The 21,785-nt window shown below is 40.7% G+C and overlaps 2 protein-coding genes across 2 annotated transcripts; one reads left to right on the forward strand and one right to left on the reverse strand.

Annotated features, from left to right (window-relative positions):
* The first annotated feature begins 395 nt into the window (after nucleotides 1-395).
* On the forward strand, nucleotides 396-3,016 carry LOC106415164 (protein PAM71-homolog, chloroplastic). Its single transcript, XM_048766210.1, has 9 exons — nucleotides 396-706; nucleotides 948-1,092; nucleotides 1,503-1,686; nucleotides 1,769-1,816; nucleotides 1,904-2,000; nucleotides 2,089-2,318; nucleotides 2,392-2,442; nucleotides 2,530-2,634; nucleotides 2,727-3,016. The coding sequence occupies exons 1-9, from the start codon at nucleotides 565-567 to the stop codon at nucleotides 2,790-2,792; spliced, it is 1,068 nt and encodes a 355-aa protein (XP_048622167.1). The 5' UTR covers nucleotides 396-564; the 3' UTR covers nucleotides 2,793-3,016.
* On the reverse strand, nucleotides 2,760-3,903 carry LOC106415165 (dirigent protein 18-like). Its single transcript, XM_013855801.3, has one exon. It carries the CDS (start codon nucleotides 3,765-3,767, stop codon nucleotides 3,033-3,035), a length of 735 nt encoding a protein of 244 aa, XP_013711255.2. The 5' UTR covers nucleotides 3,768-3,903; the 3' UTR covers nucleotides 2,760-3,032.
* Nucleotides 3,904-21,785: the final 17,882 nt, after the last annotated feature.

Consider the following 21,785-nt stretch of genomic DNA (forward strand, 5'->3'; position numbering starts at 1 on the left):
GCTTTCGCCGGCTTACTTTCTACCGCATATTTCCTCTTTTGTAACTCAATTAAACGATTCTCTGATCTAATAAATGCTTTTGTCTCGACCCACCGACGAGTTCTCGTCTCTTTCTCTTACTAGTTTATCGACAGTTTTCGGTTCAAACATTGGGTAAGTAGGATCCATGTATGTGCTCGTAGGTAATATTAGATTAATCAGTTTGTAAGTGTGGTTGAATCACTAATATGGTGAAAATCATGTTAACCGAAGTTGAAGTTGTATTAAAAATAATAATTATCACTGAATCACTTGGATAGTCATAAAAGGATGCCGTTTCTTTATCCTTGAGTGCAAAAAGCACACGTGGCAAAGCGAAGTCAAATCCCAACCGCACAGACAAAGCAACCCGAATTGCACAATCCTATCTCCATCATCACTATAACCCTTTCTCTCTCTCTCTGCAGAGTAATATCCGAAGAAAGTCTCCCATCTTTATTTCTTTCTTTCTGGGTTTCCTGTTTATCAAACCAAAGCAATGATTCACTAAACCCTCTGCTTCCGTGGATTCAGAGTAAAAGAACAATGACTGTTACAGGCGTTAGCAATAGTGCTAAATCCACAGCATTAGCATTTGTATACTCAGTACGGAAGCTCCCATTTCTCTCTCTGTCTGAATCGTTGCCTTGCCCGAAGAATTCTAGAAAACCAGCGTCTCCTCCTCCTTGTAAGTTTACTCTTCCCAAGTTCCGATTGAGATTCCATCAACACACCAGAGAACTCTATTTATGCTGCTTGGATCCACTGAATAGTGCAACTAAGAGTTGGAATTAATCTGTAGAAGACGGTTTTGCTACAGGCTAATCAAAACCCATATAAGCACTTACAGCTGATTGATTTCATGATCTGCTTATATTGTGTTGGGTTTTTTTTCAAGTGTTAATGAACTTACATAACTGGCTTTGCAGTAAGATGTAGATGGACATCAAGATCGGATTCGCTCTGCGGAAAATTTAGAGTTCATGCATCAAATGCTGGTGTTGGATCTGGTAGTGAGGAGGATGGATCTCAAAGTAGTTCTCTTGATCACTCTCATGCCACCTCATCAGAAAGGTTACTAGTTCATATTTTTGCCACCTTATTAGTATATTCTTCTTGTTAGTAAGGGAACCAACATTTGCTGCTGCTTAGATTTATCCATCTCTTTAACTCTTGCTTTTTATATGAGTAAGTTGCATTTAAAGGGCATAAGTCACTAGGAAGTACATAGGTCATGGTGATTATTTATGTGTACTAAGTTTGGAATATTGTGCTAGTTGGTGATGAGATTATACATGATTATACTTGTAAGAAACATACTTGATTGTGAATAACGTAAAAAGTTAGAATTCCTGTAAAGTTGGTAATGTTAATCTTAATAGTAGAGTTTCTTCTAATCCCTGTGAATTATACAATACGTTAGTGGAACCTAACGTAATTCAACTACTCTTTTGAAATGCATATATGATCCTTGTATCATGCAGCTTAAAACCTCAAGGGCCATTCCCGTACTCTTTGTCGATAACACTTGTACTACTGGCTTGCGGTTTGGTATTCTCTCTAATCACTTTTGTCAAGGGAGGACAATCCTCAGTTCTAGCAGCAGTTGCAAAATCAGGCTTCACAGCAGCCTTCTCACTGATCTTCGTTTCTGAGATTGGTGACAAGGTAGTATATGTCTATTCATATTACATAGATTTCTTTTTGTGTTCTGAGATCTGACGTATATATATTGTTTTGGGTTGGGCAGACATTTTTTATTGCTGCGTTGTTGGCTATGCAATACGAGAAAACATTGGTACGCTTGCTTCTAATATCTCTCTCACACATTCTCTTATGGTCCATTTGTTACATCTGACGTTTCTTTGGATTTCTTGACGAGAAGGTCCTTTTAGGTTCAATGGGAGCTTTATCGTTGATGACTATCTTATCGGTTGTTATCGGGAAGGTTTTTCAATCTGTGCCTGCTCAGTTCCAGACAAGTAAGCTACCATAGGCTCTTCAGTCTTTTCAAAAACGAATCCTGTGGAAAATATATGATTGGGATACTTCTTCTCTCTTGTTGAACAGCACTACTGATAGGAGAATATGCTGCAATTGCGCTTCTCATGTTCTTTGGATTGAAATCCATCAAGGATGCATGGGATCTTCCACAAGCGGAAGCCAAGAATGGTGAGGAAATTGGTATAGAACTCGGTGAATACACTGAAGCTGAGGAACTCGTTAAAGAAAAGGCGTCGAAAAAGTTGACAAACCCGCTTGAAATCCTCTGGAAATCGTTCAGCCTTGTGTTCTTTGCTGTAAGGAACTTTAATTTGTATATTAAACCATCCACGTTTTGATGATAATTGATGCATCTTTGATCTAAATCAGGAATGGGGAGATCGGTCAATGCTTGCAACTGTTGCCCTTGGTGCTGCACAGGTTTGATCCATACCATTCCGAAACATCACAAGCATTAGCTCACTAAACCCTAAACAACTTTCTTATTTATCAAACTCTGTGTCACAGTCTCCATGGGGAGTTGCGAGTGGAGCTATTGCTGGACACTTAGTGGCAACATTGCTTGCTATCATGGGCGGCGCCTTCTTAGCCAACTATATATCTGAGAAACTGGTAAAGGCAAATAAATGCTTACACAAAGTCCATTCACAGAAACTGAATTGCTTTTACAAACTGATGTAAAATTTGGTGATCTTTTGATTTAGGTGGGATATGTTGGTGGAGCTCTCTTCTTAGTCTTTGCTGCAGCTACATTCTTCGGAGTGTTCTGAGTATACTCATGGCCCTATAGGAGAAGTAGGGGCTGACCGAACAATGTTTTTTCCTGAAATTCATAATCCTTGCAGTATTCTTATGTTTAGTTCTTTGTCTGGACCATAAGCATGTAAGCAATAATACACAAAGCCCTTCCTATAAATGGTTCAGGACATGATGTTTGTTGTACCAAATCATATAAAATATTTCTCAACTCAAATGGAATCACACATTTCACACACATTCATTTACAAGTTTCAGTACTTAAGATGGACAATGATCCTCAACAGCATCTCTGCTCCATCAACAAAGTGTTGACCTGCAGGAATCAGTGGCCTTACCTCCGCAAACCCACAAGCGTTCTTAAACCTTCCGGTTCCCCCAGTCACAGACAGATGCGACATGGCGCTTCCAATTCTATAAATTCCGTAGAAATTGAGATTATCATTGTACTCTCCACCTTCAAGCATAGCTGTGAAAGCCATCATCTGTGTGCTTCCATCTGCTGAGCTTGCAACATAAACCCCCTGAGCTTTACCAAGTGGTTGGGAACCCAAGTCAGGACCGGATGTGATTATGTCGTCGATCACCGTGATCGTCCCAAAGCCGAGACTCAGACCATCAGGACCCAACTGTGTCTGAATCCCGTTCAGATTCTGACCTGAAAACGCTGTACCGGATAAACCAGTACCTAGAGGAATACCGTTGATACCGTTGACCGTTGGCATTGCGCCATTTGCATTTGGTATGGCTACACCGTTTTCTGGCGGAACAAAAGCAATCTGCTTAGCAAACGGTACTTGACCGTTGTAGATGTTTCCAAGCAAACCGGTGATTGGTCTTGCTGTTGGACTGCTTCCGCCAAGTACATCATGCATGTACAGTTCGAAAATCGGGTCTTCAGGTGCAGGGTCGAGTGCGGTTGTTGCAGTAAAAAGAGCAACTATGAGAAACACTGATATTGAAAGTGAGAATAGTGAGTGTTTGGTCATTTTGGAGGATGTTTTTATTTTCGGATATTTTTTTGTTGTTTTGCTTTGTTTTGTATTGCAAGAATGAATTGAGTGATTTTGAGATTTTTGAACGAGTATATAAATATGAAAGAAAGTGATTGTGAAGTTGTTTAGTTTTGAGGATTGTGAAGTAGTTGAGATGGAGAAGTTGATTATAGCTTTTCTTTCCTGTTTGAATACTTCGAATGGATTATATTATAACAATTATATACTAATGTTAGAGAAGTGAACCAGATTTGGGTGGTGGTTTAGGTTTTGACTATAATTGTTGATTAGCTTAATGGCCAAGAAAAGCAATCAGGCTGGCGAATCTTCTGTTTCTAAGAAAGTGCCTATATGATCCGATCCAAAGGCAAAACAATACTTATGGTCCCAGTTCATAAACAAAGGAATAAGGGAAACATGTAAAGCCAACAAAAATGGTGTTCTAAAAAACTTGACGAAAACCATATATGCAACCGAGAATGGGAGGAGTTTTCTCTCTCTTCTCTGTTCTCTATCTAAAATCTTTCACGGAGGAGATGATGAGAAAACTCAATCTTTCTTTCTGTATACACCTCTCGATCTAGCTCTCTCTCTCTTGTGTTTGTTACGCTCAAAAGAAAAGATAACACAAGATTATGGAGTTCCCCGTATAAGCCTGGGTACTTCTCTCTTCAGGATTCTCCACTTTGAATTCACTATGATCGATCAGGTTTTCTGTTACAGCTCAAGATCAAGTCTCAACAACCTGAGCTTGATCTTTTTATATATCAACTCACACCCTTCTCCTCGGTCTTCATGGTGAGCTGATAGTGGGCCTTATTCTTTTCACCAAAGCCCAATAACCTCTGATCAATCTGCTTCCCTTGGCCCAGTCGTAAGACCACTAAAGCGTTTGCTCCTTTGAGTGTAGCACTTAACCATTATTCCTCACAAACTCCACCTTGGTTCATGCTCCGCTCAAAGCTGTATATCAATCATGATATACTTAGTGAATTCTGAATCCTGGTATTCACAAATTCTTCAACCTTGAACTTGTTAATCTTCTCAGCATCTTGACTATTAAGCCCTTGCTGACTCCGGGTACTTCAGTCAACCTTACTTGACTCCTTCTGCATCATCTCATTACCAATCACCTGAGATGATCCATTTGGCATGACCAACTCACGCTTCCAAGATCTTCAAGGTCTTAGTGTGTTCTCTGATCTTCTCGCCTGGTAGAACTTTAGTTAGAACATCTACTGCATTCTTAGCCGTGTGTACCTTCAACACTCTAACCTGCCAGTCTGCCACCACTTCTCTGATGAAGTTGTATTTCACTTTCATATGTTTAGTTCTCTCGTGAAACATATTATTCTTGGACAAATAAATCGCACTCCGCGAGTCACGCAGAATCTCTGCTGCCTCTTGTTCAAACCCCAGATCTTCACAGATTCCTTTCAACCAGACTGCTTCCCTGCTTGCCTCACACAGTGAAATATATTCAGCCTCAGTAGTAGACAACGTAACAGCTCTCTGTAGACATGACCTCCAGCTTACAGTATTTCCACCAACCATGAAAACAAACCCTGAAATTGACCTGCTCTTGTCGATATCTGCAGCATAGTCTGAATCGCAGAACCCTTTTACTAAGAAATTTGACCCTTTTGTGAATGTTAGACACTGACTTGCTGCACCTTTGACATATCGCATTATCCATTTTACTGCTGACCAATGATCTTTACTAGGTCTCCCCATGTATCTGCTGACCAACCCAACTGCATATACTAAGTCTGGCCTCGACCCCACCATAGCATACATGATACTACCTACTGCACTAGCATAAGGTATATCTTCCATCTCAGCTGCACACTCTTCTGCTTCTTTCTTTGATATGGCATGAAGCTTGAATTGGGATCCTATCGGTGTCTGCACTTCCTTTGCTTCCTCCATGTTGAAGGTCTTTAGCACCTGGTTAAGATATCTCTCCTGTGAGAGAACCAGACTCCCTGCATTGCGATCCCTGAATATATCCATACCAAGTATGCGCCTGGCTGGCCCTAAGTCTTTCATTTCAAATTCTGCCTTTAACAAATCCTTCAGTTTCTTGATCTCTTCCTTACTCTTTGATGTAATCATCATGTCGTCGACATATAAGAGTAGGAACACCCTGACTTTAAGTGCTGACCCCCTCATGTAGACACACGGATCATACTGACTTCTTGAATACTTCTCCCTGATCATGAACTCGTCGAAACGGTGATTCCACTCACGCGGTGACTGCTTCAATCCATAGAGAGACTTCCTTAATAAGCACACCTTGCCTTCTTGACCCTTTTGAATGAAACCCTCTAGCTGTTCCATGTATATCCTTTCCTGTAGAACCCCATGGAGAAACACAGTTTTTACATCCATCTGCTCCAATTCCATATCAAAATTCACTACTGCTGACAAGAGGATCCTTATTGATACATGCTTTACGACTGGAGCAAAGACCTCATTGTAGTCTATCCCTTCAATCTGCGAAAAAACCTTTGCCACTAGCCGTTATTTATACCTCGGGTCTTCAACTCCGGGTATTCCAGGCTTTATCTTATATAGCCACTTGCAGCCAATAACTTTCTGGTCCTTCTGAGGTCCCACATGTGATTAGCATCAAGAGACACCATCTCTTCCCCCATTGAACCTTTCCAAATGTCCCTGTCCTTGCTATGTTTTGCTTCTGCGAAAGACCTTGGCTCTTGTTGATCAATGGCCTCAGCACTAGCTAAAGCATATGCTATCAGATCAGCATCTTCATATTTTAATGGGGGCTTTATCTTCCTCCTAACTCGATCTCTAGCCAGAATGTAATCAGATAGGTCCTCCTCCTGTGTTAGTTCACTTTCATCCTCCGAACTACTAGATGCTTCAACTGTGACCTCTTCCTTTTTCCCATCAGCTCCACCTAGATCATATGTCTCAGGTTCCACCTCCTCTAGTTCTTCTTTAAAGGTGACCTTCTTCTTCATCTTAGATAACTTCTGTACTTCAATTTCTTTCATCTGACCCACAACAGTATCTCTCTGTTTAAATAAACATTCTTCGTGAAACACTACGTCTTTACTGATCACGACTTTCTCATCTTCTAGCATCCATATTCTGAACCCCTTAGTCCCCTGAGCATAACCCAAGAAGATACCTTTAGAAGCCCATGGACTGATCTTGTCTGCAACTGTGTGGACATATGCTACGCATCCAAATGTCTATAAATGTTCGTAGCTTGGATCTGATCCTGCCAAAGAGCCTCTGGAACTTCAAACCCAATAGACGACACATGGGACCTATTTATAACATACACCGCTGTGGATGCTGCCTCTGCCCAGAACTCTGCTCCTAAGCCCGTCTCAACCAGCATGCTTCTGACCTTATCCATTATTGTCCGGTTCATCTGCTCCGATACTCCGTTTTGCTGGGGAGTATAGGGGCATGTCTTGTGGCGCTTGATACCCGAATCCTTGCAAACTTTGTCAAATTGGTTGTTGCAGAATTCCAAGCCATTGTTTGTGCGTAGACACTTAAGCTTAACACCTGTTTGATTCTCAACAAGTGCTTTCCATTCTTCAAATTTCTGAAACGCTTCATCCTTTGTGCGTAGGAAGAAGATCCACACCTTGCGCGAGAAATCGTCTATGAAGGTTAAGAAGTATTTTCATCCTGATAAGTTTGGGGTCTCGTTTGGTGATCCCCAAAGATCAGAGTGCACGTAGTCTAGGATTCCCTTAGTTTTATGCTTCGCCTTTGGGAAGCTTTGCGTGTGGGATTTACCCATAGCACATGCTTCACAGAATCCCAGTGTGTTGATCTCTCCACGCTTCAGGTAGCCTTTGCTTACTAAGGCTTCCATTGATGACTGGCTCATATGAGCTAACCGAGAGTGCCACTGACTGGTTCTGTCAACCAAGTTGCAAGACGCTCCTTCCAAAACCGTTCTCACTGTTCCCTGTAGATAGTACAGACCTTGATCATATTTCCCTGTCAGCACCTTCTGATCTCCTTTGAAGAACTGAACCTCAAAGCCTTCTCCGCGGTAAGAACAACCTGACTTCTCCAACTGTCCATAAGAGATCAAGTTTCTTCCCATGTCCGGCATGTACCTTACCAAACCAAGAGTGACAACTGAGCCATATGGGTTGTCAATTGTAAAGGTTCCCATGCCCTTCACCATACAAAATGTGTTATTTCCCATCATCACTTTGTTTCCCTCAACCTCTTGAAAGTTCGACAACACTTCTCTTCTTGGTGTTATATGGAAAGTGCATCCAGAGTCTAGGACCCAGTCATCATTTGACGCTTGTGGACTAGCCGTCAATGCTATTGCATTAGGGAGCTTCATAGCAATATTTGCTGATGTAGATGCCTTTCCTTTATCATACTGCTTGCGTTGAGGGCAGTCACGCTTCCAGTGATTCTCGTCTCCACATACTCAACACGCCTTTGGAGCAAACTTCTGTCTTGACTTAGACCTTGATCTGGCGTAGTCTCTGCTCTTTCCATGACTGTTGTAGTTTTGATGGCCCTTCTTTTCTGACCTCCCTCTAGGCTCCACATACAAACCGTTTGAGCCTTGTCTTGACTTATTTAAGGCTCCCTTCTCTCTCAATTCGGCTTCTTTCGCATAGGCTGATGACACTACCTCATTGACCGTCAACGTTTCCTTGCCTGTTCCGTACTTTAAGGTATGAACCAGTGGTTCATATGACACTGGAAGGCTTGTCAGAAGTTGGATAGCTTGATCCTCGTCGCTAACCACAATCTTTAGACTTGCAAGATCTGCAATCAACTTCAAGAATGTGTCTAAGTTTTGCTCTATAGACTTGCGTTCTTCCATCTCGAAGCTTGCGAAGCTCTGCTTAAGGTAGATCCTGTTAGGCAGGGACTTCGTTTGATAGTCCTGCTCTAATGCCTTCCACATGCCCAATGCTGTAGGCTCGTGCATGATCTTCCTCAGAATTGTGTCGCTCAAGCACGTTCCCAGCAGATTCTTTACTCTTATGTCCTTTTCCGCTGCCTTTGGGTCAACCTTCACTTTCCTCGGCTCTTCACCATCCTCATCTTTTGCCTCTGATGTTGATGTAGTTTCCTCCCTTAACACTGAACCAAGTCCTTGTATCTCTAATTGTCCCAACAATTTATACTTCCATAACCCGAAGTCTCCTTTGCTGTCGAATTTTTCCATCTCAAACCTCCCCGGTGTTGGATCCATGGCTACTGATGCTCTACCTGTTAATCACCTGCAGATAATCAACAAGTACTCACCGAATCAGTAGATATCTAATCCAGATCACGGATCAACAATCGTTAAGGGCACATATAGAGTTATTCTATTAGAGTACTTTCTTTAGTAATTCAGAATACAAGAGAGGGGTTTAGAATCACTCCCCTGAGGTCTTTGAACTATCAAGATCAATCGACTTCGATCTGCGGTTGATCGAAAACTCCCTTCGTTCTTCGCGATCGTAGATCTTGATCTCCTCCGATGGAGATCTAGGTGATCTTCCTCGATGAAACTCCGAACCCCGAGCAGTTGAATCGACTCGATATATCCTCGCGAACCTACGCTCAGATACCACTTGTCACCGATACGCTCTCGATCTCTCGTGCTCGATTGAGTATACACCTCTCGATCTAGCTCTCTCTCTCTCGTGATTCGATTCTCTCGTGTGTTTGTTACGCTCAAAAGAAAAGACAACACAAGATTATAGAGTTCCCCGTATAAGCATGGGTACTTCTCTCTTCAGGATTCTCCACCTGAAATATACTATGATCAATCAGGTTTTCTGTTACAGCTCAAGATCAAGTCTCAACAACCTGAGCTTGATCTTTTTATATATTAACTCACACCCTTCTCCTCAGTCTTCATGGTGAGCTGATAGTGGGTCTTATTCTTTTCACCAAAGCCCAATAACCTCTGATCAATCTGCTTCCCTTGGCCCAGTCGTAAGATCACTAAAGCGTTTGCTCCTTTGAGTGTAGCACTTAACCATTATTCCTCACAAGAGAGAGTTTCATCCCTTTGTCTCACTGGATTCTAGTTCCGGTGAAGGTTTCCGGAGGTTCGGGCTTTTGTTTCGACATATAGTGGTTATGATACGCCCTAAATTAAAAGGATCACTCTAAGGTTAGTAGATTGGATAAGCCTTGAACCGAATGAGCTAAAATGCACAAACGATCAAGGAACGTGGATCGAATGGTGACACAAGAGGTGCGGAAAGTCTCTTGATACTGCCGAACTCCTAAGCCCGAAGATATGACTCACTTCAACGAATTAGAAGCTACGATGTCCGATTAAGAACAAAGGATTCAAAAAGAATAAAAAGAAAGGTTTTTGATTGAAAATGTTGAATGATTAAAACAATACAATAGCAAACCCTTATATAATAGGTTGTGGAAGAAATAAATATTCTAGTCAATCCTAGAAACTATAAAGCTCTTAAAACCATGAAGAATTGACTAGGAATATTGACTTGACCAACGACCAAAACTGTTGACCGAATATTGAAAGTTTTGGTCGCAGAACTCTTCGGCTGGTTGCGTCCTTTTGCATGGTTGAAGATCTCAGAATTGCCGTCCGATTGATATATTATACGACCAGGGCTTGTATTTTCTTGGTGGGCCTTTCTTGGACAAATCCAAACACTGATTTCTTATTGAGCATTAGGTGTCCACATTCTGCATTAAGCCCATTAGCTTCTCTCGGTCTAGAATTTCATGGATTAAACCGATAAGGCCCATAAAATGCCCATTAAGCCAAGTTATGATCAGTTGCTTAGCTGGTTCGTACCTTAAGATCCTCATTGAGACATAGCTGCTGATTTGGGTCGCATCATCCCCTCCTCTTTTAAAAGGATTTGTCCTAAAATCCAAACCTTTTTGGATGAATGAACCGACATTCTTCTGCTCCACTTTTGCTATCTTTTTCGCCAAGGACTGGTTATTGTTGCTTTGATCACGTGTCTCTTCTCCTGGCTTAAATATGAAGTGTTTCAGACCCTCTTCATGCCTTAGTAGCTTCACTGGGTCGTACTCCTTGCAAACGAGTGGCTGAACCAGTTTATCACATGAAAAAGAACCGAGAATATCACCTGAAGCATAAGTGGTTTTGAGATCTTTTTCATGATCACCTTCTTTTCTACTATCAACCACGTCTTCAGCCACTTTTGGACAGCCAGGAGAGCACTTACAGCCTCTGGTTCTTCCTCCTAATCAAAGATTGGACCAGAATCATCGTCCAAGTGATCGTCTTCCTCATCAAAGATGGGAACAAGATCATCGTCCAAGTGATCGTCTTCCTCATCAAAGATGTGATCAAGATCGTCGTCCGTCGTCCATCATCTGAATGGCTCTTCCTCTTCATCAAAGATTGGACCAAGATTGTCCTTAGATTCTGCTCGGACATAAACAGTCGATAGCTCCGGTTCGATATCTTTGGCCTCATGATCTTCTTCTAAAACTGAAGATTGACGTGGGTTTGTGATATCTTGATGGATCCTAGCCTTCAAACTCTCCAGCCATTTCTCAAAACCTTTATTCCTCTTGTCCTTAGTTCTTGACAATGGAGTCTCTACAGCCGGTTTCGATTGTGGCTTTTGGAGTGCCTTCTTTGGACTGCTCGGTTTAACTACATTTGATCTAGAACCAAGGTAAGATTGTATGGCATCTTTGTTGACATGTTTCTTCCATTTCTCTCTCTCAGGTCGTGACTTCTTGGCTTCCTTCTCTTGGCCACGCTCATATTCTGCTATCATCTCGCCTGTGCGTTTGTTGTACCTCCATTCTTGCAACTTGTCTTCTTGTGCTTTGCGTGCTGCCTTCTCTTCATGGTTGATCAGTAGTCCAAACACAGATGATCTATTAGAAGATGAATAGTGAAAAATGGTTGGCGGCTTTTCATGGTTTCTCTTCAGTAGTCCAAAAGACACATAAGATCTCTTAGAAGATGATGAATTAAGAATGGTTGGCTGTGAAGAACTCCGAACCTCGGAGTGGCTCTGATACCACATGATACGCCCTAAATTAGAAGGATCACTCTAAGGTTGGTAGATTAGATAAGCGTTGCACTGAGTGAGCTAAAAAGCACAATAGGTGCGGAGAGTCTCTTGATACCACCGAACTCCTAAGCCCGAAGATATGACTCACTCCGACGACTTAGAAGCTACGATGTCTGATTAAGAACAAAGGATTCAACAAGAATAAAAAAAAAGGTTTTTGATTAAAAATGTTGAATGATTAAAAAAACACAATAGCAAGCCTTTATATAATAGGATGTGGAAGAAATAAATATTCTAGTCAATCCTAGAAACTATAAAGCTCTTAAAACCATGAAGACTTGACTAGGATTATTGACTAAAACTGTTAACCGAATATTGAAAATTTTGGTCGCAGAACTCTTCGGCTGGTTGCGTCCTTTTGCATGGTTGAAGATCTCGGAATTGCCGTCAGATTGATATATTATACGACCAGGGCTTGTATTTTCTTGGTGGGCCTTTCTTGGACAAATCCAAACACTGATTTCTTATTGAGCATAAGGTCTCCACATTCTGCATCAAGCCCCTTAGCTTCTCTCGGTCTAGAATTTTATGGATCAAACCGATAAGGCCTGTAAAATATCCATTAAGCCAAGCTATGATAAGTTGCTTAGTTGGTTCGTACCTTAAGATCCTCATTGAGACATAGCTGCTGATTTGGGTCGCATCATCATGATACGCCCTAAATTGAAGGATCGCTCTAAGGTTGGTGGATTGGATAAGCCTTGCACTGAATGAGCTAGAAAGCACAAACGATCAAGGGATGTGGATCGAATGGTGACACGGGAGGTGTGGAAAGTCTCTTGATACTACCAACTTCTAAGCCCGAAGATATGACACACTCCGACGACTCAGAAGATAAGATGTTCGATGAAGAACAAATGATTCAACAAGTTAAAAGGAAAGGTTGTTATTAAAAAGTTGAATGATTAAAACAATACAATAGCAAGTCTTTATATAATAGGCTGTGGAAGAAAAAAATATTCTAGTCAATCCTAGAAACTATAAAGCTCTTAAAACCATGAAGACTTGAATAGGAATATTGACTTGACCAAAGACCAAGACTGTTGACCGAATATTGAAACTTTTGGTCGCAAAACTCTTCGACTGGTTCCGTCCTTTTCATGGTTGAAGATCTCGGAATTGCAGTCAAATTGATATATTATACGACCATGGCTTGTATTTTATTGGTGGGCCTTTCTTGGACAAATCCAAACAGTGATTTCTTATTGAGCATAAGGCCTCCACGTTCTGCATCAAGCCCATTAGTTTCTCTCGGTCTAGAACTTCATGGATCAAACCAATAAGGCCCATAAAATTTAGAAAATAACAATGAAAATAAATTCAAAATAATGAAGACTGTATCCAAATAATTAATGAAATTAATCACCATAAATGGTAAATAAATATTACTTTACATATAGGACATGATTTTAAGATAGATATAATCACATTAAGGGATACTGGAGCAGATTATAACTGCATCCGTGAAGGAATAATACTACCAAAATATTAAGAATAACACAAAAAGATTAAGTTGTGAAAATGGAAAGTACAACATAAATGATGCGGCCATCAGATCAGCAACTGAACCAGAGGTCAACCTAAAGCCCTACTCAACCATCCAAGGCGCCAACCAGGAAATACGTACAATAAAAATGCCATATCTTACAAACCAGGAGGGTTTAAATGACGAGGATAATTTTTATGGAATCTACACTCGAGAAGGAGTCCAGGCCAATTGGAATCGGGCCAAAGTATTCACGGAGCAAGAAGTTATGAATTTTACACGTCAGAGGTTTCTCAGCCCGTCCATCTGCGAGTACCGACTTTAGAAGAAGATTCAAGGCAAATGAAGAAGCGTCCTGAAGAAAACCCATCATAGGAGTCAAGAAGAGTTTATCAGCTTTCCAGAAAGCCCAAGAACAGGAGAAATGGCCACGGAATTATGAAGTTGTGATCCATCTCCAGAACCGGCAAAACCAGTTCTACACTTGCCTCAATTGGAAGCTAACCGGTTCAATCAGCTTCAAACCAGACATTGGCAACCAGGAAATGAGATCCTAGGATGATGCTCTCGAACAGATGGGATAATCCTTGCAGAAACGAATCAAAAGACTCAAGTTTCTCAAGGTTTGTGGATCGAATGGTGACACAAGAGGCTGCGGAAAGGCTCCTTGATACTCCTAGGCAATATATCAGATATGACACACCAAACTAGAGCCCTTAGTCTCTGGATATTACACAACAGAAGTTGGATATTACACACCAACACTCAATCAACTCGACAAGCAAGAAGAAAAGAGAAAACAAAGGTTTTGGTAAAAATATTGGATTGTTGCTACAAGGGGGGTCACGACCCGAATATAAAGGAGAAGCCTTGTACATGCACAAGGTCTCAAAAATATAAAGGAAATAAAGACAAAGGCTCCCTTGGAAACACAACAAAGACTAGAGTTTTCGAAAACTAAATAACATAAAAGCATAGCTTAAAAATATAGCATAAGGTCTTCATGTGGATAGACCAAGATCAATCATCTAAGAGATAGGAGAAGTAGACTTGTGGCCTCGTTAAAAATCTTCCTTTGGAAAACCCAATGGGACAAAACCAAAGGTTAGGAAAAGAGCACACACAAGCTACTTGCCTAGATGATGATCAGCTTGAATGTGGAGTAGCTTGAATGATGGTTAAGGTGTCTTGGATGATCAAGCTTCGGCCAAGACAAATGTATTCTTCTTGTTTCCAAGCATTCTTCAATGTTTCATACTCAGCTACAATCTCTTCAGGTTCAGGTTCATACTTCCATTCCTTGGTGCTTTCCATGATCACATCATCCCCTCCCTCTTCAAAAAGATTTGTCCTCGAACCTGCTTTACCAGCAATAGAGGGGACCAAGTTAGTAATATCAAAGTTTAAAATCAGATTACACTTACCTTGCAAGCCTCTTTGATAGGCATTATTTCTGATTGGTTTGATTATGTAGAAGGGACTGATCCGTTTGGTTCTACTTGATGCATTCCTTAAACCTGGTCGCCATAGATAGAATTGAGATGTTCTAAACTCAGAAAAATTCCAACAAAGCAAGCACAGGTTCACCCGACTTGTAGAACCCATAACTCTTTCCCCTGAGAAGCTTTGGACATGATTCCAATTCACCGTGAGCCCCTGATTAGTTAAGTTTCCATGGAAGTAAATTTTGTTGCTTTCTTCCCTTTGGTTGTTGAGATATGATCCTTGGACTGCTCCTATGTCAAAGCTGGCGGATAGACAGTTTTCAAGGTTTGCTTGTTATTTCTCCAACTTAGCCAATGACTCATCATTGATACTTTGGTCATTATAGCCCCTCTTTTCGAAAAGTGTAGACCTCAAAATAGTCTGACCTGTTCCAACAGCAAGCAAATCAGGTTTCATATTTTTCTTTGAGTTTAGATAGGTATCTCGGGTTGGTTGCGTTGGAGTTTGTTGTAAGCTAAGTTGATCTGGTGGTTTCTCCTTGATTTGAGAAGAAACCATGAGTTCTTCTTCTGATCTAGTAATTACTTCACCATTTTCTCCAGTTGTTCCTCCATCTCCACTCATGGTTTGATAATCTTTGTAATGGTGCTGAAGCTGCTGCATATCTGGTGGCTTCCATATCTTGACATGGTCGAGAAGGAAGGCGTTTTGACCAGCTTCCAACTCCTTATAACCCAAGATGATTCTATCACGGGCAGAGTGCTCTTCAAGGAAGATAAATATGCTGACATATGCTCCAGGTCTCCACAAGTAGGTCTGTAACCTTCCAACCCAATCAGATATAAGCATCTCTCGGAATTGATCCAAATCGATGTGATTTGCAAAATTGGCAATATCTTGATGATCAGGAGGCCATTTACTGCGTGGTCTGGTTTGTTGGATCAAGGACTGAGTGGGAAACATTCTACAATTTTTTTTGTAGTGAAAGTCTTGCTGAGATGAGACGTGCAACACCTTATCTTCAGAGGATGAGAAGTCAACAAAATCAATTGTTGCTGTAGCTGATTCTTTCTCAATCAGTTTGTTCTTGTTCCTGAGATTACACAACTCTCCTTCAAGCTCAAATACAAATTGCTTCATCCCCAATTCGTGTCTTGAAAGCTTCACTGGTCTGGTCTTGTTCCAAACGAAGGGACTGATCAGAAAAGTATTCAAGAATGTCTTTTAGAAATCAGACGGATCAAAGACATTCAGTTGATTTAGTCCATGGGGGCCTCCTCTTCTTTCACGTCCTGAATGATAGGAACCATCACGTCCTGAACTGGTTGCTCTTCTTTCTGAATGGTAAGTGATGATTCTTTGGCTTGATCTTCTTGAATATGTTCAACTGATACCGGTTCTTCAACTTGAAATTCTGAGACAGTAGTAAGTGGTTCATGCTGCTGTGCTTCAGTGAATGGACGTGTTGTATTGGTTCTCTTGAGTGGTTTCCCCACGTCCTTAATCAACTGAGACAGCTCCTTGATGTCCTCCTCACTGACCCGGCTTGTTGTTTTGCTAGATAAACTAATGACACTGGTTGGAGTTGATCTCATGCTTCCTTGTTGTTTCTGATCCAAGATTGAAGAACATAGCCTTGCCTCAGACTACTTTCGAAGGACTTCCTTGTGGTACTGTCTGGGAACATACTTATGACGCATCAAAGCCCTTAATTTAATCCAGGTTGCATATGCCTTCATGCTCACGCCTTTGTCTCCTCTCACTGCTCCTAGACTCATGATTCTGACCAGTAGCTCATTGACATCCCTGTCTAATCTCCAGTCGAAACTCTTCCATCTTAGCGTTCATCATCTTGTCCATGGAACCCTTCATTGTTTGATTCAGTTGATTGGTTATGGTCTTAAGCAACAGCCTTTCTTCCTTTAGTGAATTGACCTTTCTGATCTCCTGCGATGGTACCTGAGACAATAGAAAGACTAAGCCAGTAAGTAGTTCTAACAAAACAGATCAGGATCTATAGGTTCTGATAAATCAAATAAAGGATCCAGATTATCAAAATCACTAGCTGATAAATTTCAAACGACAAGCAAAACAGATAAAACAGGTTGATAATCAGAAAAAAATCACCAAGAATGTGATCGATCAATCTTAAACTTTGACAGAAACAGATCAAAACGAAAATCAAACCCTACACTTCTCAGATAATTTTCGAATTCAACCAAAGACAAGTACAAATCATATCGATCTTCCTTTATTCTAATCAGATCCAAATCGTGAAAACAAATCAGAAACAGATCACAACAAATTGACAACTTTCTCAGCAAGTATTCGAAGAGTCTAAACTCAGAAACAAAATCAGAGAACCTTAATCTATCAGTTTTCAACAGCCACAACATAGATCTATCAGTTCTTAGCATGAATATGAAGAGACAAATGAAAATCAGAGAGAAAACAAACACTTCCCTTCCAGAGTTGCTCTGATACCACATAATGAGATCCTAGGATGATGCTCTGGAACAGATGGGATAATCCTTGCAGAAACGAATCAAAAGACTCAAGTTTCTCAAGGTTTGTGGATCGAATGGTGACACAAGAGGCTGCGGAAAGGCTCCTTGATACTCCTAGGCAATAGATCAGATATGACACACCAAACTAGAGCCCTTAGTTTCTGGATATTACACACCAGAAGTTGGATATTACACACCAACACTTAATCAACTCGACAAGCAAGAAGAAAAGAGAAAACAAAGGTTTTGGTAAAAAGATTGGATTGTTGCTACAAAGGGGGTCACGACCAGAATATAAAGGAGAAGCCTTGTACATGCACAAGGTCACGAAAATACAAGGGAAATAAAGACAAAGGCTCCCTTGGAAACACAACAAAGACTAGAGTTTTTGAAAACTAAATAACATAAAAGCATAGCTTAAAAATATAACATAAGGTCTTCATGTGGACAGACCAAGATCAATCATCTAGGAGATAGGAGAAGTAGACTTGTGGCCTCGTTAAAAACCTTCCTTTGGAAACCCTAGTGGAAACCTTACTTGCCTAGATGATGATCAGCTCGAAGGTAGAGCAGCTTGAATGATGGTTAAGGTGTCTTGGATGATCAAGCTTCGGCCAAGACTAATGTATTCTTCTTGTTTCCAAGCATTCTTCAATGTTGCATACTCGGCTACAATCTCTTCAGGTTCAGGTTCATACTTCCATTCCTTGGTGCTTTCCATGATTACATCACCAGGAGATCATTTCAACCAATCAGGAGACATCTTTGGCGTCCAAGAGGAGTTCTACAAGTTCATACCATGCACCAGCCAACATTAGATCAGGAGGATCCTCATTTACACAAACCTGCCTTATTTGGAGCAAACCGACATTAATGTCCAACAGCTCTTTTTCTATCAAGCTATGGACGAGATCAGAACCTTTCAAGCCATCCAGAAGATCCCAAGGAAGCTCTCTTATCCATTAAAACCATCCAGGTTCAAGAAAAATCAAGTTTCTCACTTGGAGCCAAAATCCCATAAAAGGCTCCAACGGCTAATTTTCGATTTTGTTACTTTGCTTGTTTTGTTTCCTTTAAAACACATTTGATTTTATAAACCCTAATTCGAAATCAAATTGATTGATTGAATGAATTAAAATCGAAACCCTAATCTAATGCTTTGAATCGAAATTGATTGTTTGAATGATTGTATGTTTGGATATAGTATGCTAGCCTTGATTAATTAAAACCGTATTGAATTTGATCACATAGAAATCGATTGCTAGGATTGATAATCTCATTCTTGAATTTGGTTGTTTGAATTGATAAAAACGATTGAATGATTTTCAAATTGAAGTCGTATTGATTGTTTCATCGAAACCCTACTGTCTTGAAATTAAAATCGAATACTATCTTGTTTGATTGATTAAAACCGAATGCTTGAATTGAAATAGAAATCGCTTGCTAGGTTAAATGATTTATGCATTCTCGTATTGATAATGATCCGCCTAGTATTGATAGTTTTCATACATTCTCGAATGAACCCTAATTGTTGCATTGCTCGACTGTTTGATTGCAATTACACATTGAACTCTTAGAAAACCGTTTGCTAAGATTGAAAACGAATAACCATTGTATTGATTGCATTGAAACCGTTTGCTAAGATTGAGGCCGTGAGGCTTGTTTGCATCATGCATGCATAATAGTACGAACTGATTGCATATAGAATCTGAATGCTAAGATTGAACATGTATGCATCATATACGAATGACCTATTTGCATCATACCTAGAATCCGGATTGCTTGAGCATATTGATTGCATTCGCTTGAACACTTTTAAATCTAAATTATGAAACATATGATTTCAGATGTCGAAAATCAACAACTTGGATTTTGCTGCCCTAAGTCTCTCTTGAGATAATTACTTGCAATGAGCACTTGATGCTAAGATCATCTTAAAATCCAAGGGACTCGGTGAATGTACCACCGAAGGCAATAATGCAAGTGAGAAAGATAGATACAGTGCGATATTAATTATACGCCATCATCTTATTGAGAGTCTCAAAGATCAGTATTTGACTATTGAGAATCCTCTAGACCTTTGGACAGAGTTGAAAACGAGATATGATCACAAGAGAACAGTGTTATTACCAAAGGCTATGTATGATTGGAGGAATCTCAGAATCCAGGACTTCAAGTCCGTGGACAAGTATAACTTGGCCCTGTTTAAAGTAGTTTCAAAATTGAAACTGTGTGGTGAGGATATAACTGATAAAGATATGCTTGAGAAAACCTTTTCCACCTTCCACACAAGCAATGTGTTGTTACAACAACAATACCGTGAGAAGGGCTTCACAACTTATGCTAATCTGATCTCTTGTCTCTTGCTCGCTGAGCAGAACAATGAACTGTTTATGAAAAACAGTAAATTGAGACCTCCTGGAACAAACCCATTACCTGAGGAACATGCGACCGTAGAGGCTAAGAAAGAGTCAAACCATGTCCAGAGTGATAGCCAACACAACCGTGGTCATGGAAAATGGCATGGACGTGGTGGTCGAGACCGAAACTCGTTTGGTCGAGGCCAAGGCAGCTCATATGGTCGTGGCTCCTATGGAGGCCGTGGACATGGCCGACGCCGTGGTACATCTTTCAAGCCACAAAACTTGACCAAATCCGTGTGCCATAGATGTGGTATGGATAATCATTGGGCTAAGACATGTAGGACTCCCAAACATCTCGTTGACCTCTACCAAGAGAGTTTGAAAGGGAAGAATCCTAAAGCTCATATGACTTATCAAGATGGTGAAGATGATTTCAATCATGAACGAGACGATCTTATGGATTATGAAACTTTAGATTGTTTAAAAGAATGAAGTTGAATTCGACATCTATGTTTTCGTGTTCTTTGCTTTATGTTTTCTATGTTTTGATTGCTTTGAACTTATTTTATTAATGAATGAAAGTTTTTATATGAAGTCTCTAAAGTATCATTTCGGGTATAGCCAGTCTCATAGAGGGATACGGCCAGGCTAACATCCTGTTGCCTAAGGGTACGCAACGAGATATCTGATGCATTGTATTTACCCAGCTCTACGAGAAGCCTATTGAGCTTTAAAGACATTCGAATGAATGGCTTTTATATTGAGACTAAGGGCGAAGGAAACAAAGAGTTCCTTCAGATCATGGAGATCGGCCAAGGCTATAAGAAAGTCCTAGAGTCTATACATGCGCTCCCTACTGGCCTTTTACTATGATAAGGTCGGAATGATATAGATCAATGCTGGTGAGTTCACGTCCCAAGCGTTTAATGATTAATGTATGTCCATGGGGGTAAGTGTGGAACACTCTGTGGCACATGTACATACACAGAACGGCATGGCCGAATCATTCATAAAACGAATTCAGCTAATAGCTTGACCATTGCTTATGAGGTCTAAGATTCCGGCCACAGCTTGTGGACACGCAGTCTTGCACACGGCCGAACTGATTCGTATCAGACCGTCTAGTGAACATAAATATTCCCCATCACAATTGCTTACGGGTCATGAGCAAGACATATCCCATCTTAAGACATTTGGCTGTGCCGTCTATGTACCAATTGCTCCACCACAGAGAAAAAAGATGGGACCTCAAAGGAGGATGGAGATATATGTTGGATATGATTCCCCCACGATTATAAAATACCTTGAGCCAACTACGGGTGATTTATTTGAGGCCAGGTATGCGGATTGTTACTTTGATTAATCCGAACATCCAACATTTGGGGGAGATAGCAATAAGCTGGTAAAAAAGATTGCATGGAATCAAACATCCTTATCTTGGCAGATTCCTTTGTTGACCCGAAAAGAGTGACTAAGTCATATATACCAGCTGGTAATGCACCAATCAGAATTGATGTTCAAGAGGGACACAATCAAGTTTCTATAGAGTCTAGACAACGTTTGAAACGTGGTAGACCAATAGGTTCCAAAGATAAGAACCCTCGGAAAACTAAGAAAGGTGCAGAGAATGAAACCAAGGTTGTTGAAACCCTAGACACGACCGCAGCCGTTCCTAAATCCCGGGACTTAACCGCGGCCGATCCCAAAACCCTAATAGCAATCGCGGCCGATCATGAATGCTTAGATGCGGCCGGCCCTGATGTATCTAATACTGATTCTTGGGACGCCAAGATTCAAGGTACTGAAGGTCCTGATAATAATGAGATCTCAATAAACTATGTCTTGTCTGGGATACAATGGAACAGAAAGAATGTCGACATTGATGATATATTTTCATACAAGGTAGCACTTGAACTTATGGATTTGAATGAGGATCATGAACCCACGTCTATTTATGAGTGCACTCAACGATCAGATTGGATCAAATGGAAAGAAGCTATAAACGTGGAGTTAAACTCCTTAAAGAAGAGAGATGTCTTTGGACCAATAGTCCGGACACCATATGATGTTAAACCAGTCGGCTATAAGTGGGTCTTTGTGAGGAAAAGAAATTAACACGGCAAGGTCGTGATGTTGCACAAGGA

This window comes from Brassica napus, chromosome C8 (genome assembly GCF_020379485.1).
Source record: "Brassica napus cultivar Da-Ae chromosome C8, Da-Ae, whole genome shotgun sequence".
In the NCBI taxonomy this organism is placed as follows: Eukaryota; Viridiplantae; Streptophyta; class Magnoliopsida; order Brassicales; family Brassicaceae; genus Brassica; species Brassica napus.